This window comes from Mauremys reevesii, linkage group 7, assembly GCF_016161935.1.
Source record: "Mauremys reevesii isolate NIE-2019 linkage group 7, ASM1616193v1, whole genome shotgun sequence".
Taxonomy (NCBI): Eukaryota; Metazoa; Chordata; order Testudines; family Geoemydidae; genus Mauremys; species Mauremys reevesii.
In genome coordinates this window covers 95,132,518-95,151,201 of record NC_052629.1, presented here as the reverse complement: position 1 = coordinate 95,151,201, position 18,684 = coordinate 95,132,518, and the positions used below count along the sequence as shown (strand labels likewise).

Sequence of the window (18,684 nt, the reverse complement as noted above, 5' to 3'; positions counted from 1 at the left end):
CTGGCATTGCACCAACAAGGTACAATTACGGGTGGCGTTTAGCACTGAAAATGTGCTCAGTGCTGAACAAAGGCCAAAGAAAAAAAAAGAAAAGAAAAAGAAGTATCTTCTTAAAAAGCCAACAATCTAACAGGTGAGAAAGAGAGAATAACTAAACCAGTATAAGCAGCTTTATACCTGTATAACCGTATCCATGTCTGCTTTAGCTATATCAGGGTATGGCTACACTTGCAAATTTGCAGCGCTGCAGCAGGGTGTGAAAAAACACCCTCTCCAGCGCTGCAAATTGCGGCGCTACAAAGCGCCAGTGTAGTCAAAGCCCCAGCGCTGGGAGCGCGGCTCCCAGCGCTGTCGGTTATTCCCCACAGGGAGGTGGAGTACGGACAGCGCTGGGAGAGCTCTCTCCCAGCGCTGGCGCTTTGACTACACTTAGCGCTTCAAAGCGCTGCCGCGCCTGCCGCAGCAGCGCTTTGAAGTGCTAATGTAGCCATAGCCTCAGTTTAAAACTAATACAGAAAAAGTGGTACAAAAACTGTGTAGACAAAGTCCTAATACAAGTGCCCTATACAAGTTGTTCTAAGGTCTTTGCTTACTGATGGTGACATGCTTTCTTGCTTCCTACCAGCTTCAAGACATGCATTTCTCATCGGTAACTGAGCTCTTCAGGCTGCCAGAGACCGCCCTGTTTCTAGCAGGTAACAAGTTGCTACTGATTTCTCTCTTTCCAATATCTCTTAACAAAATAAGGCCAACACCTTTCCACCAAGGTTTAATGTTCCACCCCTGCCTGCAAAACCCCAGGGGAAGCTGGTCCTACACAGGGGCGGCTCCAGGCCCCAGCACGCCAAGCTCTTGCTTGGGGTGGCATGCCGCGGGGGGCGCTCTGCCAGTCGCCAGGAGGGCGGCAGGCAGGCAGCCTTCGGCAGCATGCCCGTGGAGGGTCCGCTGGTCCCGCGGCACCACTGGCGACCTGCAGAGCACCCCCCGCAGCATGCCGCCGTGCTTGTGGCGGCGAAATGTCTAGAGCGCCCATGGTCCTACACATGATCCAATGTTTTTTAAAGGTTACAACTGTTAAAAGGTGCCAATGAACATGATACAAAATGGGTATATCACAGCCTGATAGGAACCTTTTTTTGGTCCACACATTATTTTCACGCATACACACACTTTTCACTTGGGCATCTTTGGGAAATATACCAATAGTCAAGTGTTATAGAGTGGCCTGGCCCTTTAAAGGGAGTTGGCCTCAGCTCTATCTGTACCTAGTTATCTGCCGCATTTGTGATGGGTTTGGCCAAGTGGTTGCCCAGGCATCATGACAAGGCATCATGTGATGATAATCGAAGGGCTGGGGCTTCCTCTAAGAGATTTTCCTGCTTCAAAGAGAGGGAGACCTTTCTGAAGAAGCCCAGAGTAAGCCTGGAGAGAGATCTGGGCCCTGATGCAAAGATCAAGAGGGAGAGAGACCTTCAGGGGGTATGGGGTCAAAGTGGGACAGGGAAAGAACCTGCTGGGAGTTGCCTGCTGCCATGGCAGGTAGCAAAGCCCTTAAGAAGGAACTGGGAGCTCAGGAAGGGTGAATTTAACTGCTGCGTTTGGAGAAGAAGGCTGGGAGAGTCTAGCTATGAGTTAAACGGTTATTTTGTATTCAATAAACCAGACTCCAGGAGGGGAGAGTAATTCAAAAGCACCAGTTGTGGCAGTTTTACTGGGGAAGGAGGTAAACTGAGGGAGCAGCAGGGTCCAACACCAGATGAGGCGAGACTTTCTTACATCCCAGCATCTCACCTGGAAGTGGAAGATGCCGGCATATCCAGTCTGGAAGCTCTGCCCATGGGGGACCACTCGATGGAGGATGGTTTCATTCAAGGTGAGAGAAGCAATTGCAGCTAGGAGCCAGCAGTCACCTGAATGAAGGCAGAAGGAAAAGTTAGTCAAGAAAGTTCAATTTGCACCAAGGATGGGAAATAACATGACCGTTTATTCAGCAGAACCTAGCTGCATTGGATCAAATAACTGCAGGGTATGTGGCAGTTACATTTTATTCTCAGGAGAAAAATAAAAAGGTGCCAAGCAGCAAACATAATGGAGTGCAAGATTTCAGGCTTGTAAGTTACCGGAGCCATTTGGCAACTCAGGCACCCACTGGGGAGAAAGATATTTGCATAAACCACACACCAGTTCTTGCAGCTAACCAAAACTAGCTGTACAATTCCCCACATGAGTCAGAGCAGCCCGGGGCTCCCGTGTAGACATTCTCCTAAGCCTCCTGCTGCAAGTTCTCACACATCCTCACCCTTGTTTTCCAAGGCTGATCATTCTAAGTTTTGCTGCTGATTTGCTCTTCTCATTTATGTGGCACCAAAAATATGGCAATGCTGATGATGAATGGAATACTCTGGGCTTTAGTCTGACTCAACAAAAGTCTGATATCCACTTGGTTTTTAGATCAAAAGTGATGGAAGCCCCCTTGGATTTTTGCACTGTGGCTGTTACTCAGCAGAGATACGAACATCCAAGGTGAAGGGCATAAGGGAAACCACCATTTTGGTCCTCAAATGTACAAGTTGCCTAAAACTCATAGTTCAATGCAGATGAGAGGAGAAGTTTCCTTCCACTGAAGCTTCTGCCCCCTCACAGTTTGACCAGGTACCTCATAAGTTGCAGTCCCCAAGCAAGTTTATCCAGTTCTCTGTGCACTTTGCAGTGTTTTTGCTTGGGTGTTGGGGGAGGTGAGATCCTGTGCTGGGCCAGAACTCACCGCCCAGGGAGAGGGGAGCTTTAAAAAACCCTCGTGATCCTAGGCTGCTCCAGAAGCTGGAGCAGCCCTTGGCATAACTGAGACAGTCCCAAGAGTCTAACATATGGCAGCCTCCTGGGGGTGCCCTATGGGCCGCAGTTCAGCTCAGAATCTATGGAGCGTTATGTACTGCAGCCCCACACCTAACACACACACACCCTGCCCAGTGCCCCCCCACACACACACCCTGCCCAGTGCCCACAGTCTTAATCCCCCATGCCAGGGCTTGCAGGTTCCTCCCCTGGCCAGATATGGAGCTTTTAGAGCCCCTTTTATGCAACATAAAGGGGCCAGAATGGGGGTGAAGATCTCAGCCAGGGTAGGTTTTACTTTAAGCTATGCCACTACAATTGGTTACGCTTATTCAGGACCTGCTGTGGAAGACAAAGTATCAGATGACTAGTACCATCAGCAGGCCACAGAGCTCAAGGCCACTCTGCACAGCCAAGGAGACTGTAGGGAAAGGGTATAAAAATAGTGACTCTTGGCACGTCCATAGCACCCTTCATCTCAAAGTGCTTTTGAAAACATCAATAAATCCCTGTACGTCCGTGCAGTCAGTCCTCGTGGAAAAAGAGCGTCATGAAGCAGTGAAACAACTTGCCCCAGGGTTGAGCTGCAAATCAATAGCCAAGCCAGGAACAGAACCCAGGAGTCCTATCTCGCTGCTCTTTGCTCTAACCATTAGAGCACTGCCTTAGCTAAAGAACAAGACCCCAGCGTGTCAGTGCCACAAAGCGTGGTCAAAGTGAAGCTTGGGAAGATATTTACACGGTGTGTGAACAAATATATATTAAAGATAACTTACAACTTATTTTTGTGCCAAAAAAAAAAAAAAATCCCTGCCACAAGATATCCATGAGGCTAAGAGCTTAGCAGAATTTAAAAAAGGATTGGATATTTATATCTGTTAGTCTATAAGGTGCCACAGGACTCTCTGCTGCTTTTACAGATCCAGACTAACGCAGCTACTCCTCTGACACTATATGGATAATGAGACTCTCCAAAGTTACAATAGTAATTAAAAAAAATGAAGATGGGATATTATCAATCCTCCTGCATCAGAGCATCAGCCAATCTCAAACAGGGTTAGGAAGGCAGTTTCCTGAGGGGTAGGATCTCTGATCATTATGGGATTTCTTGCACCTTCCTCTGAAGCAGCTGGTGCTGGCTGCTGTCAGAGAATGGGCTAGGTGGACCCTTAGTCTAATCCAGTTTGGCAATTTCTGTGTTCCCACCCCTTGACGAGTCCAAGGCCCCCATAGCAATTTGGGCTTAACTTGTCGCTTTGCTGTTCACCTTTACTGGGGACCAGAAAACTACTTAGTACCAGAGTAGAAAGAGCCAGATGTGGGGCTGCCCACCTTGTCTGCCAGCTCCTTACAAAGCTCTTTCAGTGGTCTCTGCTGGCCCACACTTGCTGCCTCTTCTGCTTCTGCACAGTCTCAGGGGGACAGTTTAAAGACTGCTTCAGTGCAGTGGCAAAGGAGCAGATGGATGAAGGCTGGCAGCAGATGGGAAGGAGTGGACAAGCAGATGAGGCTTTTTAAGTCCAAAGAATGCTGTATTGGGACCCACTTTCAGAAACAGCTGTGGCAGCTGGCAACCAGCCAGGTGCTGTTGATGCCATTTTCCTCCCACACACACCCCCAGTGGACATCAGAACTGCATTGTTTAATTCCCCACACGCCTCTCCCCCCCCCCCCAGTGTGTTCCTGGGATATTTAAAGTTTCATGGAACTTGCACAGAGCTAGACTCCATTCCTGCTCCAACTGCCAATATGCTGTAGGGAGGGGCATACAGCCCGACATACATGCCCCCATGCTGACTCTGGGAGGAGCTGGACTGCAGCTGTCAGGGGGCTTCCCTCATCCAGGGCAGCACTCATCCCAGGCTAGAAAAAACACAGGCAGAAGGACTGCTGCTGCCAAACTTACTGGTGAACACAGCTCATTGCAGCGTACTAAATAGCCAGCTGGTATGACTCCAAAGTTTGCATCACTCCAATGCAGCTGCTGTTATCCCTTCCAAATTCAGAGACTCTCCTCCCATTGAGACACACTTAAAAAATGTGCATCATGGGAGGAAAATGTCTTCTTTGTGTTTAACTGATTGCATCTTTGCATTGTGTATTGATTTAAAATGTGACTAATGGGTCTGGGAGCAATGCAGAGGCAGCGTCCAATACCTGGAAAGAGTGCAGTATTCTCCTGGGGTGGGAACTCTACTAAACTAGGTTTGTGCCTGGGTTAGGAACATTGCATGTTAATCTTAAGGCACCCCTCTTCTGGCCAAAGTTCAGAGCTAAAGTTAAGCATTAGTGCTCGTAAAGCACACCGAGATCCTCAGATAGAAGGCGCCATATAAGTGCACAGAATTATTATTATACAGATGATTCCTCCACCCTCCCATCCCCTCCCATCCTCCGCTTTGATGGCCCTAATCTTGCCTTTAATAGCAATAGAGTAGGCGTGCAGTAGGCGTGATTCAAACAGGCTATAGACTGGACTCTGCAGAAGGGGTTGCCGCTTACAGGAGTAGCCCATAACCCTAAATTCATCTTCAAATGGGATTTAGGCACTTAGAATCCTAAATCCCACTGACAGAGAGACTTGGGCTCTTAAGATCTATGTCACTTAGGCACTTTAGAAAATTTCACTCTTGATTTACATACACGTTTTGTACATATATATTTTAAACCAATATAGTTAGAGCAGTACTATCCCTAGTGTGAATGCAATTATACTGGCATAAAGGTGCCTTATACGGATATAACTACTCCTGAATGGAAGAGGAATAAACTATATTGATCTAAACCCCTTTACACCAGTCTAACTGTATAAAGCTGTACAACCTCTCGCCACATTGGGGGCAGGAGGGAAGGCAGAGGGGGTTGTACAGCTTTAACTATACCGATATAGTTTGAGCAGTACAGCTTGTGTGTGTAGGTGAGTCCATCTGTCTCAGAGCACTATCCCCTCTGGTTTAAATTAATCCAAATTTAGCCTCCAACCTGCAGTAGTCAGGATAATCCAGCCAAAGGCACAGATTGGGTGGGGAGGGATAGCTCAGTGGTTTGAGCATTGGCCTGCTAAACCCAGGGTTGTGAGTTCAATCCTTGAGGGGGCCACTTAGGGATCTGGGGCAAAAATCAGTACTTGGTCCTGCTAGTGAAGGCAGGGGGCTGGACTCAATGACCTTTCGAGGTCCCTTCCAGTTCTAAGAGATAGGTATAGCTTAAATAATTATAATATAATTTGTACATTTCCAGCCCTAGGTTTCTCGAGCTCAGCAACTTTCTCTCTAATCCATTTTTTGTAATTTAAGGCTGAGGAACTTAGAGAACATGAGAGAAGAGAGCACATACCGCACCCAACGATAAAACTAAATAGAAACTACAGTAAAGGAAACCAGACACCGAATATCACCATTTCATCTCAGCAAACAGCAGGACCAGTCTTTCCTTTCTTCCTGTTTTAAAAATCTCATTGGGGCGGGGGGGGGGGGAGGATCATATCTCTGTGGCATTTTTTCCTTCTCTATTATGTGTAATGTGCCAACAGTGACCTGGCCTTGAGTTGCAAAAAGGGAGATTGTTATTGAGTCAGACACATTCTTGCTAGACGAATTGCAGAGAAGGCTTAAAATCACTTGGAAAGCAATTTAGCTTGACCATATCACTAACGCCCTTTTATCCAGGGGAAATTCAGAGGGTTAGAAGTCAGTGTCAGTCCCAAATAGATCGAATTTCTTTGTAAAAATGGTATTGGGGCAGTGGCCATTCATTGTGTAGTTGCAAGAAAAAAAGTACAGTTTCCCCTTCTTATTCCCCCCACATTTCTCTGTGCTCAGGGAACTGTGATATTTCACAGAAGGGAGAAAGATGCTGTGTGTCACATTAAATCCAATCTACTGTACTATTTAAAGTTATATCTGGTGATCTGATGGTTTGGACTAGCCCACTAGAAACCAGAGCTTGTGGGGAGAGAAGAATTGGGAACATGCAGTCTTGCAGGGCTGGGAACAGCTAATAACTGCAGGAATATGCTGCAAAGGAAGCTTGGAATTACTGGGATTTGCACAGCAGGCCTCATGGCAGCCTATAATGAGGGAGAAGGGGAAAATCATGGACTATTCAAGCCCCTTTGTGCACTCATATGCCAAGTCCCTGCCCAAGATCCAGGTCCTGCATCAAGCTCCACATGGATGGATCCTTCCGAGAGCCCCAATGAAGTTATCGGGAGCTCCATACAGGAGTCTGCCCAGAAGGATCTCATTGTAGGATTGGGGCATAAAGGAGATGTCATTGTAAGCTTTTGGGGGAAAGGACCATTGTTTTGTTCTAGGTTGATACAGTGCATATCACAAGCGGATCCTGGTCTGTGACTGGGGCTCCTAGGTACTTGCACAATACAATTTAATTATTTCATTAATTTGTATGGACCTAATACCCAACCTAAGAATACACAGGACAAGGATTCTCTGCTAGAACAGTGATGTTTGAATGTTATATTTGTCCCTCTATCTTATTCTTATGTTACTTTCAGGCTTCCACTTTTGTAGTATCCGAGTGCATCATTAGCTTATTTATCCTACCAACAGCCCTGTGATGGAGGGAAATGCCATTATCCCCATTTTACTGATGTGAAAACTGAGGCACTCAGAAACTAAGCGATATGGCTACGGTCGCACAGGAAGTTCATCACAGAATATGGAATTGGAGACTGGTTTCTTGAATCACAGGCTAACACCCTAACCACTGGGCCATCATTCCTCAAACATGGAATTGGGGGGAGGAGGAGTTGGACATACAGATTAAAGCATATAATCTCTAAAGGCTTTATAAAAGAAGGAAGCAGGAGAGGCTAATCATGTTTAAGAGTCCTTCAAAGATGTACCTATTCCAGCATTCATGTGAAACCACTAAGCATAAGCAAGCAAGAACTTAGGAGCAACATTTCTCCAGCAGCAATAATCCAGATTCCCTTCTTCCCAGTCTCTCAACACCAGCACTAATAATAAGTGAGACCCCCCCCAAGGGGAAGCCAGCAGCATCCCTACCGAGGGCTCCCTGGCAGATGTCTGTGCGGGTTGCTCCATCAACAATGAACTGCGGGTTGGAACACATTTCCTGCAATAAAACATAGTTTGGTTTTTAAAGTTTCAGTGACTGGGATATCAGTTCTTACAATGCTATGCACAGCCCAGCTAGGCAAAGCCATCACCTTTGAGCTACATTTGTTAACCCTTAAGTATGTGGCCACTTTTTCACAATGGCAGCCCAGTGAACATTTAGGATTATGTGCATGGTAAGTATCCAAAGACTCTTAATCATCCTGGTTAGAGACAGTTTTTGAAAGAAGGACAAAAGACAATTATTGTGCTAGGCTCTGTACAAACACCCAACAGTGAGGTCCTGTCCTATGACTAGGACTCTTTAGGTGCTGCGTAATACAATATTTTTATTGTAAATTCTTTGGAGCAGTCCTTTTGTTACATGGTTGTACAATACCTAGTGCTATGGGGCCCTGATTCCCACTGGGGCCTCTGGACAGTACTACAATACAAACAACAAAAACTCCTCCTCCATGCTGTGTCTCATAATACAAGCACAGGGGAGTCACTCACATTTAATAACAGGTGCTCCACATGTAGAAGGAATACAAAGACAAACATCTTCGCAAAGCATGCAGTCAGTGGAAAATCCCATTGCAGGAGGTCAGAGAGTTCGCCACTATATGCACTCAGATACTACAGTGGTAAGGCCATATAAATAAACAGATAGGCTGTTTATGGATTTTAAAGAGAGCTGGATGATTTAATGACTAGACAGGCATGCAGCAATAAAACCTGCACAATTCGCTAAGCGTATTCCTCTGAAGCACCAGATATCGGCCTCTGCTACAAGTGGGATTCCAGACTTATCTTACAAATGGTCCAATCTAGTACAGCAAGAAGCTGGATACCAAAGTAGATGGCTGATTGCTCTGATTTGAAACAGCAGGAGCCAGGTTACTAAGCTAGTAGCATTGATCTGAAACAACATGGCAAACCCTGGGTTCTAATTAAGCAGTTGTGCTTATTAATCATTGGAATCAGGGTGAATTGCCAGTTAAATCAGCTAAATCAATGGCAGAAACAGGAATAGTTGCCAATTCTTTGGCTCTAATCACCAGACAATACTGCCTGTATGGGTTTGAAAATTCCACCATGACAGAATTTAGGGAGGCAAACAAAAAAAACAAAAACAAAACCAACTTTCCTTGTTTCATTGATTGCCCAAAGAAAAAGATTTAGGAACAATTCTCTACATAGGACACAAACAAATACATCCCATAAGTGGTACGTGGGAGGAATTAATTCTTGCCTCACCGTGGGTCTCTTCCACTTGATTCCATAGGTTTTGGAGGAGTTTGGACCCAATTCTTTGAAGCCCAAGGAGGCGGCTGCAGGAGGGAAGGAGTCATCTCGGAAGAGGGCTCCACTCTGTAAGCATGCATTCCGAAGCTTCTCAAAGTCCTGGCCCAAGTACTTCACTGCATTTTCATGCTGCCCCAGGCCCAGATCCTTAGCCCTCTGCTTCTGGACCTGAGCAGAGACGCCTGTGCAATACACTGGGGTGATGATTTCTTCTGCCATCTTTGGCAACTATTGGTCTAGGCAAGCCCCACTGGAACAGAGAAGACAAGAATAAACAGCATAAGTGGAGAACTGAACCTCACAACCCCTTACATATCTTTAGCCAAACGACCGAATAGCAAAGCATAGCGTGTAACCTGCTGAGCATACATAGCTGTACTAAGTCCTCACCTCCCCAGATGGACCTGCTCTCAGCTGCATGTAGTTCTCACCTGCATAGATATCTTCCAACAACACTTAACTTTATAAGTGTTCTCTCCCCTGCTGTGTGAAGGACCCAGCCAAAACAGAGACAGTTCTCTTACGCTATCTGTAACAACAGTAAGGCCTTATCTATGCTAGCGATCTGTACCAAGAAATGGTCGGTTTGCATAGTGCGGCTAAGGCCATATGAACACTTTACAAGCTTACAGCAGCACAGCTGTACCGATACAGCTGTGCTGCTGTAAGATCACTTGTGTAGCCGTGTTATGCCAATGGGAGAGAGCTCTCCCATCGACATAACAAAACCAGCTCAATGATCAGCAGGAGAGAGTGTTTCCCACCGACAAACGCTCACATGCACAGCACTATGCTGACAAAACTTATATCGCTCAGGGGTGTGGTTTTTTACATTCCTGAGAGACAAGTTTTGCTGACATAAGTGCTAGTGTAGACATGGCCTAACAAAACTATTTAGGCAGAGCTTGTTCACATCTGGCCATTTGTGCCAGTGTCCTGTGTATATGCAGCATCAAGTTGTATCAGCAAAATAATGTTGTACTGTGGGTAAGCATCCCAGTGTCCTCGATGCCACTTTCAGGCAAACTACCTTGTGTGAAGTTGATGCTGTGTATTGTGCGGTGGATGCTGCGTATTCTAGGATGCCTCCATGCATCTCAGGAAATTGTGGGGTGATGGACTCAAGACAGGAGTCAAATTTCAGAGTGGTAGCCATGTTAGTCTGTATCAGCAAAAACAACATGGAGTACTTGTGGCACCTTGGAGACTAATAAATGTATTTGGGCATATGCTTTCGTGGGCTAAAACCTACTTCATCAGATGCATGGAGTGGAAAATACAGTAGGAATATATATATACACACAGAGTACATGAAAAGATGGGGGTTGCCTCACCAATTCTAATGGGACAATTCAATTAAAGTGGGCTATTATCAGCAGGAGGAAAAAAAATTACTTTTGTAGTGGTAATCAGGGTGGCCCTAGGGTGACCAGATGTCCCGATTTTATAGGGACAGTCCTGATTTGTGGGTCTTTTTCTTATATAGGATCCTATTACCCCCCACCCCCGTCCCGAATTTTCACACTTGCTATCTGGTCACCCTAGGTGGCCCATTTCAAACAGTTGACAGGAGTGTGGTTTTTAAATTGACTCCCCCAGAAGTAAGGCTGGCATTTTCAAAGGGATACAGTCAAAGGGGCCAAAGGGAGCAGAGGCTTTCAATGGGAGTTTGAGAGCCTCAAGACTGTGGAGTAATATTCTGAACAGCCCCAACAACTGAATGGCTGGCCAACAGGATTTAGAACACAATGTAAAATGAGGTAACAACCTTTGGATTATACAAACCAATGGAGCCTGCCCATTGCATTGGCAGAATTTCATGAGTTGATTTATTATCACGTGTGTGTTTGTTTTATTTCAGCCTGGTAACAAATGCAGTGCAATTTCCAAAGTTTCCCAAGAAGAGACAAAAAGGTTCTAGCAGACAAAAAGCTTTACCCTGGGAAGATCTTTAAAGACAGAAGAGGAACATAGCACTCTGGAGTGACTGAACATTCTTCAGGTACTTGAGAATTTGTTCACACACAGAATAACCCGTCCATACAATTCCAATTAGTGTGATAGAGTTGTTCATAGAACTAGCATGCAGAAAAACTCCACAGGGGATAAAATCATTGACTGTTATGCTGCCCAACACCACCAAGTCCTGCAGGTGCAGAACTAATTACATGATAAAATACCATACCTGCAGCATTAGCAAGCCACCCAGATAAACAGCAATCCCCACACCCACAATTAGCTCCTTTTCTGGTTACTGGCTGTGAAAGGAATGTGATTCAAGAAGATTCAAGGAAAAAGGAGGGAACAAACAGGAACCACAACCCCACAGCTGGCAACCTCCTGTGGACTCAGACCAAGAGCGTGGACCTGAACTCCTGGAGGTCTCTCCAGAACCCAGCACTTCCAGGCTGTGGAGTATTTCTATCACACAATTAACCAGATCTTCAACTGGTGTCAGTCAGTATAACTCCACTGAAGCCAATGGAGTTATGACTATATACTGTATATAGTCTTTAAGGTGCCACCGGACTCGTTGTTTTTATGACAACATACAGTAGCAGCTGAGGATCTGGCCCAACACGTCTTCAGCCTGGTCTTCACTACCAGTTTTAAACCATGTTAGAAAACGATAGCACAGTCAGCCTCTGCACACTGAGGTACAGTGAAACCCCGCTATAATGCGACCTTTGGGGTCCAAAAATTCCATCGCGCTAAATGCGGCGACGCAGTATAGTGGGGTTTGAAACCAGTCAGTTTTTCAGTGGCCTCCAAAGCGGTGCATTGAGGTGCACCGCCTACTGCCCCTGGTGCCTAGTGCCCAGCAGGGGAGAGGAGCTGAGGCCCCCCACCTGCCGGGGACAAAGAACTCCTGGGCTGCAGGCGCCAGTGCTCTCTGTCCCCGGCAGGTGTGGGGCCGCAGCTTCTTTCCGGCTTCAAGAGGAGCCGTGGCTCCCCGTCTGCCGGGGACAGAGAACTCTGAGGCCCTGTCTTGAAGCAGGAGAGAAGCCGCGGCCCCGCCCCTGCCGTGGACAGAGAGCACCGGAGAAAAGCTTGGGCCCCGCGCCTGCTGGGGACTGAGAGCACCGGAGAAAAGCTGGGGCCCCGCGCCTGCTGGGGACTGAGAGCACCGGAGAAAAGCTGGGGCCCCGCGCCTGCTGGGGACTGAGAGCACCGGCGCCAGCAGCCTCAGAAATCTCTGTCCCCAGCAGGTGCGGGGCTGCAGCTTCTCTCCCCTGCCATGGTGTTGGGGGGAGCCAACCTGTGATCGCGTTATATGCGATTTCGCGTTATGGCGGGGCGCGTTATTGCGAGGTTTGACTGTACTTGGCCTAAATACTGTTTGCAACTCCTGCATTGGTAACCATGTTTCCCAGAGAGGTAACATGGATGCAGTAAGCTGCTGACAAAGGTGTTTTCAAACCTGGTTTAGTGGACAAAGGCACAACAGGGATCAATACCTTTGCCAAATGCAATGGAAAAGACGAGGGACTATTGTTTAAAGAGACTATTTTTAGCAGTGTACACCCTGGAGATACTACTAGTTCCTTTCTCCCAGCTGTCGTCTGTTTAGACCAGGGATTGGCAACCTTTGGCCCGCGCCCTGCCAGGAAAAGCCTCTGGCAGGCCGGGCTGGTTTGTTTACCTGTCGCGTCTGCACATTTGGCCAATCGCAGCTCCCACTGGCCACGGTTCGCCGTCCCAGGACAATGGGGGCTGCTGGAAGCGGCGCAGGCCGAGGGATGTGCTGGCCGCCCTTCCCACAGTCCCCGTTGGCCTAGGACAGCGAACTGCAGCCAGTGGGAGGCATGATCGGCCAAACCTGCAGACGCAGCAGGTAAACGAACTGTCCCAGCCCGCCAGCAGCTTTCCCTGGCGGGACGTGGGCCAAAAGTTGCTGATCCCTGGTTTAGACTGTAAGCTCTTCGGGGCAGGGACTGTCTCTCAGTAAGTATATGTAAAGCACCAAGCTAGGGTTGCCAGTTTTGGTTGGACATATTCCTGGAGGTTTCATCACATGACAAACTTTGATTAAAGATTGATCTTTAATTCCTGGAGACTCCAGGACAATCCTGGAGAGTTGGAAACACCACACCCAGCTCAATAGGGCCCTGACATTAGTTGAAGGGGTGGCAAACCTGAGCCTGAGAAGGAGCCAGAATTTACCAATGTACATTGCCAAAGAGCCACAGTCATATGTCAGCAGCCCGCAATCTGCTCCCCAGCCCCCAGAACCTCCCGCCTGCCGGCAGCCCCTAACAATTAGCACCTACTCCCCCATCCCACCACAATCAGCTGTTTAATGTATGCACGAGACTATGGGGAGAGGGGGAGGAGCCAGGGCATGGCAGACTTAGGGGAAGGGGCCTTAGGGAAAGGGGTGGAGTGAGGGCAGGGCTTGGGGTTGGGCAGTGAGTACCCCCCAGCACACTGGAAAGTTAGCATCTATAGCTCCAGCCCCAGAATCAGTGCCTAGGTAAGGAGCTGCATATTAACCTCTGAAGAGCCGCATGCGGCTCCGGAGCCACAGGTTGGCCACCCCTGCTCTAGGCACTAGTGCAATCTAAACAATAAGCAGGCAGCATTCTGCAAGTACTTCTGTTCCTGACGTCATGCTGTGTATTGAGGAACTGCCTGGGAAGAAGTACTAACTCCGGTCTATGTTCTTGTTAGGCCTTGACCACATTCAACAGAGCCAGGATCTAGACTAGCTCTGTTCCAGTGTTCAAACATTCTTCCTTAACGTAGGGTATAAAAGTCACATGATGGACCCCACTGTCAGCCATTTTTAAACTACGCTATTCCTCTTAATGCAGTGAAACAGCTGCAAAGTGGGGCCTTTCTGATTACACATTATTTGTATTATGGTAGCACCTAGAGGTTCCAACTGACATCTGGGCCCTACTGTGCTAGACACGCAGAGTAAAAACCCGCCCCTGCTGCAGATTGTACAGTTGAAATACAAAAAAAAAAAAGAAAGAAACCGAGGCTGGCAGGGAAAACAGGCACAGAGAGGGAAAGGGTCTTGCCCAAGGTCACACATCAAGTCAGATCACTTGCTTAGTGTTGTCAAGTTATGTGCTCAGACCGCTGCCTATCCTGCTGACCAACAGCGTCTCATTGTTTCCTGCATGTCTCTATCCAGCTGTTGTTTCTTATCTTATACTTAGATTGCAAGGGGCAGGGACCATCTTTTTGTTCTGTGTTTGCACAGCACCTAGCACAGTGGAGTCCTGGACCACGACTGGGGCTCTTAGGTGCTACCACAATACAAACAACAAACAAACTGCAACAGAGGCAGAGGTGGGAATTGATCCCAGGTGTCCTGATTCCACACAAACCACGCCACCTCCCCCCCTCAGCCTTCTGAAGTATTTGCATTAACGTTAGGACAGGTCTTTCAAGTAATACTGTGCCTGAAGGAAGAGGGATAACTCATGAGTCACCACAAAACATTTGTGCTCTCTGAAATAGACTGACACACCTTGGCCCTGGGGAGGCTGGCATAACTCAGGATCAAACTTTGCAAGTGTTTATCAGGAGGAACCAATCAATGGACCTCAGTTCAGCCAAGAGCATATTTAGGCTCACTTAACTTCTACAGGCCCAGGTGAGATTGATTCACACCTAAAGTATGTTTGATTGCAAGTGACAAAAAAAATCAGAGCACCAATCTCCCCTCTGGTGCCTTGGAAAGCATTTACATTCAGCTGGTAGCCAGAAAGAAGATTGCTTGGCTTATATTAATTTTATGGTGGGGGTTGATTGTTGCTTTCTACTGTTGCATTTTTATTACAATACTGCCCCAAAGCCCCAACCAAGACTAGGGCCTCATTGTGCTAGGGCTCATATAAACACACAGCAAGAGATATTCCCTGCTCCTTACAGTAAATAGACTAGATAGAAATTTAGACAACATATACATTAAATGGAAAGAGGTTTTCACTCATGTACAGTGGATCTAGGTTATTAACATCAGATTATCAGTAAAATTTAGTCTTTTTTAATTGGCACAACTACTGATTTCCTATCTGCTGATTTATTGTCTGGGAACTCCCAAAATTACTCTTTGCCTTTTGAGGATGAGAAGCAACTTTCCAGCCCTCAGGTTCAGTACTGAAAAGGTGAATTTTTAACCCAAGCCAGAAGTCCACAAGAGCTAGGAAGGTGCAGGGATTAATGACTGAACAATCCACTTCCGCTGTGCAAGAGATCTTTGTTAAACAAATTAACCTTGAGAGCCTCCAGCTGAGTTGAGCAGAACAATGCCAGATCCTCCCTGAGAATTTGCACAACAGCCTAAAAACGTTTACAATTTACATATTCTATCCTTTAGAGTTATTATTTGTTCCTGTAATATCAACCAAGATCAGAGCCCCATGGTGCCAGGCACTGTCCAGACACACAGCAAGAGGCAGTCCCTTCCTAAGAGAGCTTACAAGCTAAATAAGCAAGACAGATAAAGGGCAGAATTATCCCCATTTAATTTTTCTTTACCTGTAAAGTGATTTGCCCCAGGTCATTCAGGGAATCTGTGGATGATCTGGGGATTGAACACATATTTCCTGACCGCTAACTAGAAGACAATCTGTTCTCTCATCCTTCATCTTTATTGCAAGAACAATCCAGTTCAGAGGGTCTTGATCCTTTTAATATAGTTGGGTTCAAATGTCAGCTCTTTACATTGGTACCCTGATGGCTTATTAGAAACACCAACATAGAGAATAATGCAGGATTCACACCTGGGCCTTGAGAGGAGAGAGCCTCTTGAACTGCTCAATAGCAAATACAGAAACGATGGAGTCACCATCCAGACCCTGGTAACAATGGCTGGTGGTGGGTCTTCAGTCAGGGACTGTGGGGAGACTTGGAGCAAACACAAAACAAACCCAGAGCAGGGAGGAATATCAAATATCCTGCTCGACAGCATAGCATACTAGCTGAATAACCAGTGATCAAATCAGGACATCAGCACCATAAAAGAGATGAGTGGCCATTTTCAGTGCCCGTAAGGCAAAGGCCTCTTCAGTCCTGCTCCTGCCAGGGTTTGGCTGAGACCTCACCATAATTCACCAATTCACACTCTCACATCCGACGAAGTGGGTATTCATCCACGAAAGCTCATGCTGCAAAACGTCTTTTAGTCTATAAGGTGCCACAGGATTCTTTGCTGCTTTTACAGATCCAGACTAACACGGCTACCCCTCTGATACTTGACACCATTAGCTAAGCCTGTCTCACCACCATGCAACCCAGATGACAGTACTGCTCAAGAATTCTTTCCTTTTACATTTCTTATCTGACTGACCAAAACTCACCAAAGGTCTGGAGCAGATTATTGGCAACTAGCTTTGAAGGATGAAAGAGACAGTGTCCTCAGTTGGGAGAGAAAAGAACATCTTCTGGGGGTTTTCAAAGGAGCCAAGTGGAATTATGTTCCCAAATCCCATTGATTTCACCACTCAACTCCTTTAGGCAGGTTTGACTATTTCAGCCATGCACATTGCTGCCAAACACCAAGCCCATGCTGAGCCACATTACAGTCTCAAAGCACATCCTACTGCAAGGAACATATACTTCACAGCTGCAATTATGTATAGATGGGACTGGATTTAAGAACAACATCCCAGAACAAAGAAGTGGATGAAAGCTCCATGGCTTTCCATTGGGATCAGTCTATGATAACTGGCATGCCAATGATCCATTGGGATCAGTCTATGATAACAACATCTGAAGAGAGATGGTCTAGTAGAGGACAGGCCAGACTGTGCATTGCTGTCTCTCCCTGGGGGGATGTAGGCCTTATCCTCTCTACTGCCTTCATCCCACTTTACGTGCAAGGAAATAAATGCACCTACCTCACCAAGGTGCTGTCAGCATTAATAAGTTAATTGTAAAATAGAAAGCTCCACCCCTTTCCTCCCACCCCTTTCTTAACCTTTCCCTGATGGGGCCTGGGGCAGGCCTATTGGGGCTAGTGAAAACCCCACTCCCACAAGAAGAAACAGGGTAAAGACTAGCAGAGAAACTTCGGACTTCCAGCAAAAATTCAGATCTCTCTTCCCAAACCATGGAAGATTTTACTGTCAGTTTAGAGCAGGGTCAATAGGTTGGCATCATGCTCAAGTTTTCGGCAATCAAATCAATAACTACGGGGAGTACAGGTCCCCACCCCCTTAGCGTTTAAAGCAGGAAATATTAAGATGGAGAGAAAAATAAACCCAAATAATTTTGATCTGTAAACCCTCCAGTGCTGGGAAATCTGCAAAACAGGCAGTAGGGTTGTGTAAGAGACCGTGTCTGCCAAAACTGAAACTTGGCAAAAAGGAAATTCCTCCCCAGCCCTTCACCACCGCAATTCAGCGGTTTGTAAACCCCTCCAGACGCCCGCACGCACCTCGAAGGCAGCTCGCATCCGAAGAAAAGCAACATACCTCTCGGGAGTCGCCGACAAGGTCCTGATCCCTTTACACTCAGCCAAACAAATTTTTCCTAAGCAGCGAGATCGTGAATTTACCCCCTGCCTCTTCGCGGCGACTCCTCCCTTGCAGGCTCCTCCTTCGTGCCCCTGCCCACACACACAAACCGCTGCTTGCGAATACGAGGGCCTGGGGCAAAACGAAAACAGGAAAGAAGAGACATTTTGGTGCAGGCAGCTCCCAGCGTTAGCCCCCTTCTCCCAGGAGCTCCGCGCGCTTGGCAAACGGCGCTTGAGCGGGAGAAGGTTGGCGGGGGCAGAGGAGAGTTTGTTTATAACCCCGATGTTGCTGCACTAACGCAGCTCCGGTCACGCTCTCCCCACCTCCGTTTCTTCTCCGCATTGCAACAGCCTCCCTGCAGAGCTGCAGTGAGAACTCACTCCCCGGAGGAAGGGAGAGCCCAGGGGTGGGCAGAGGTGAACCGACCCTACAGGGGCCTCCTTAATAACGACTAAATGCGTAGCTCTCAAAAAACTACAGCAGAGGAAACGGAATAGGGGGAAATGGTCACAGACGGTTTTCAGCCTCCTCGCCTGAGCTTCCAGTCCCCTTAGATCTCTGCTCCTAGACACGAACGCTTAGCCTCCTGCCATCCCAAATCCTGGTACCCTAACCCTCATTTCTAAGCTCCTACCCACACCTGAGCATCCCAGTGCCATTAATCCCTGCTCCCCAGCACCTACCTCTCTGCTTCTAGTCCACAGAGACTGTCCCACACCACTGATCAACCTAGGGTGACCAGATATCCCGATTTGATAGGGACAGTCCCGATATTTGGGACTTTATACACACACACACTCCTATTTCCCTCCACCCCCATCCTGATTTTTCACACTTGCTATCTGGTCACCCTAAATCCACCCAAGCCTGCCCCTTCATCCCTTCTCTGTGATTTTGGCTTAACACTGCAGAGAGAAACCAGCTAGAGTAACCTGTGTGCATAACCTGCCTGGCTCCCCCAGATGCACAGGAAATGCAGGGTT

The 18,684-nt window shown here is 47.2% G+C and overlaps 1 protein-coding gene across 3 annotated transcripts in view; it reads right to left on the bottom strand.

Annotated features, from left to right (window-relative positions):
* Positions 1–18,081, bottom strand: part of CAPN1 (calpain 1) — a 56,800-nt gene extending 38,719 nt beyond the window's left edge. Inside the window, exons 1-4 of one of the 3 annotated variants that reach the window (XM_039482711.1) lie at positions 17,620–18,081; positions 9,177–9,474; positions 7,866–7,935; positions 1,792–1,910 (exon numbers count right to left, since the gene is read on the bottom strand). In XM_039482711.1, the coding sequence (XP_039338645.1) occupies positions 1,792–1,910; positions 7,866–7,935; positions 9,177–9,443 (456 nt within the window). In that variant the 5' untranslated portion in view covers positions 9,444–9,474; positions 17,620–18,081. Of the gene's footprint in view, positions 1–1,791; positions 1,911–7,865; positions 7,936–9,176; positions 9,475–9,614; positions 9,635–17,619 lie in introns of those variants that run through there. The other 2 variants (XM_039482709.1, XM_039482712.1) reach the window with 2 other exon arrangements.
* Between the last annotated feature and the right edge of the window lie 603 nt (positions 18,082–18,684).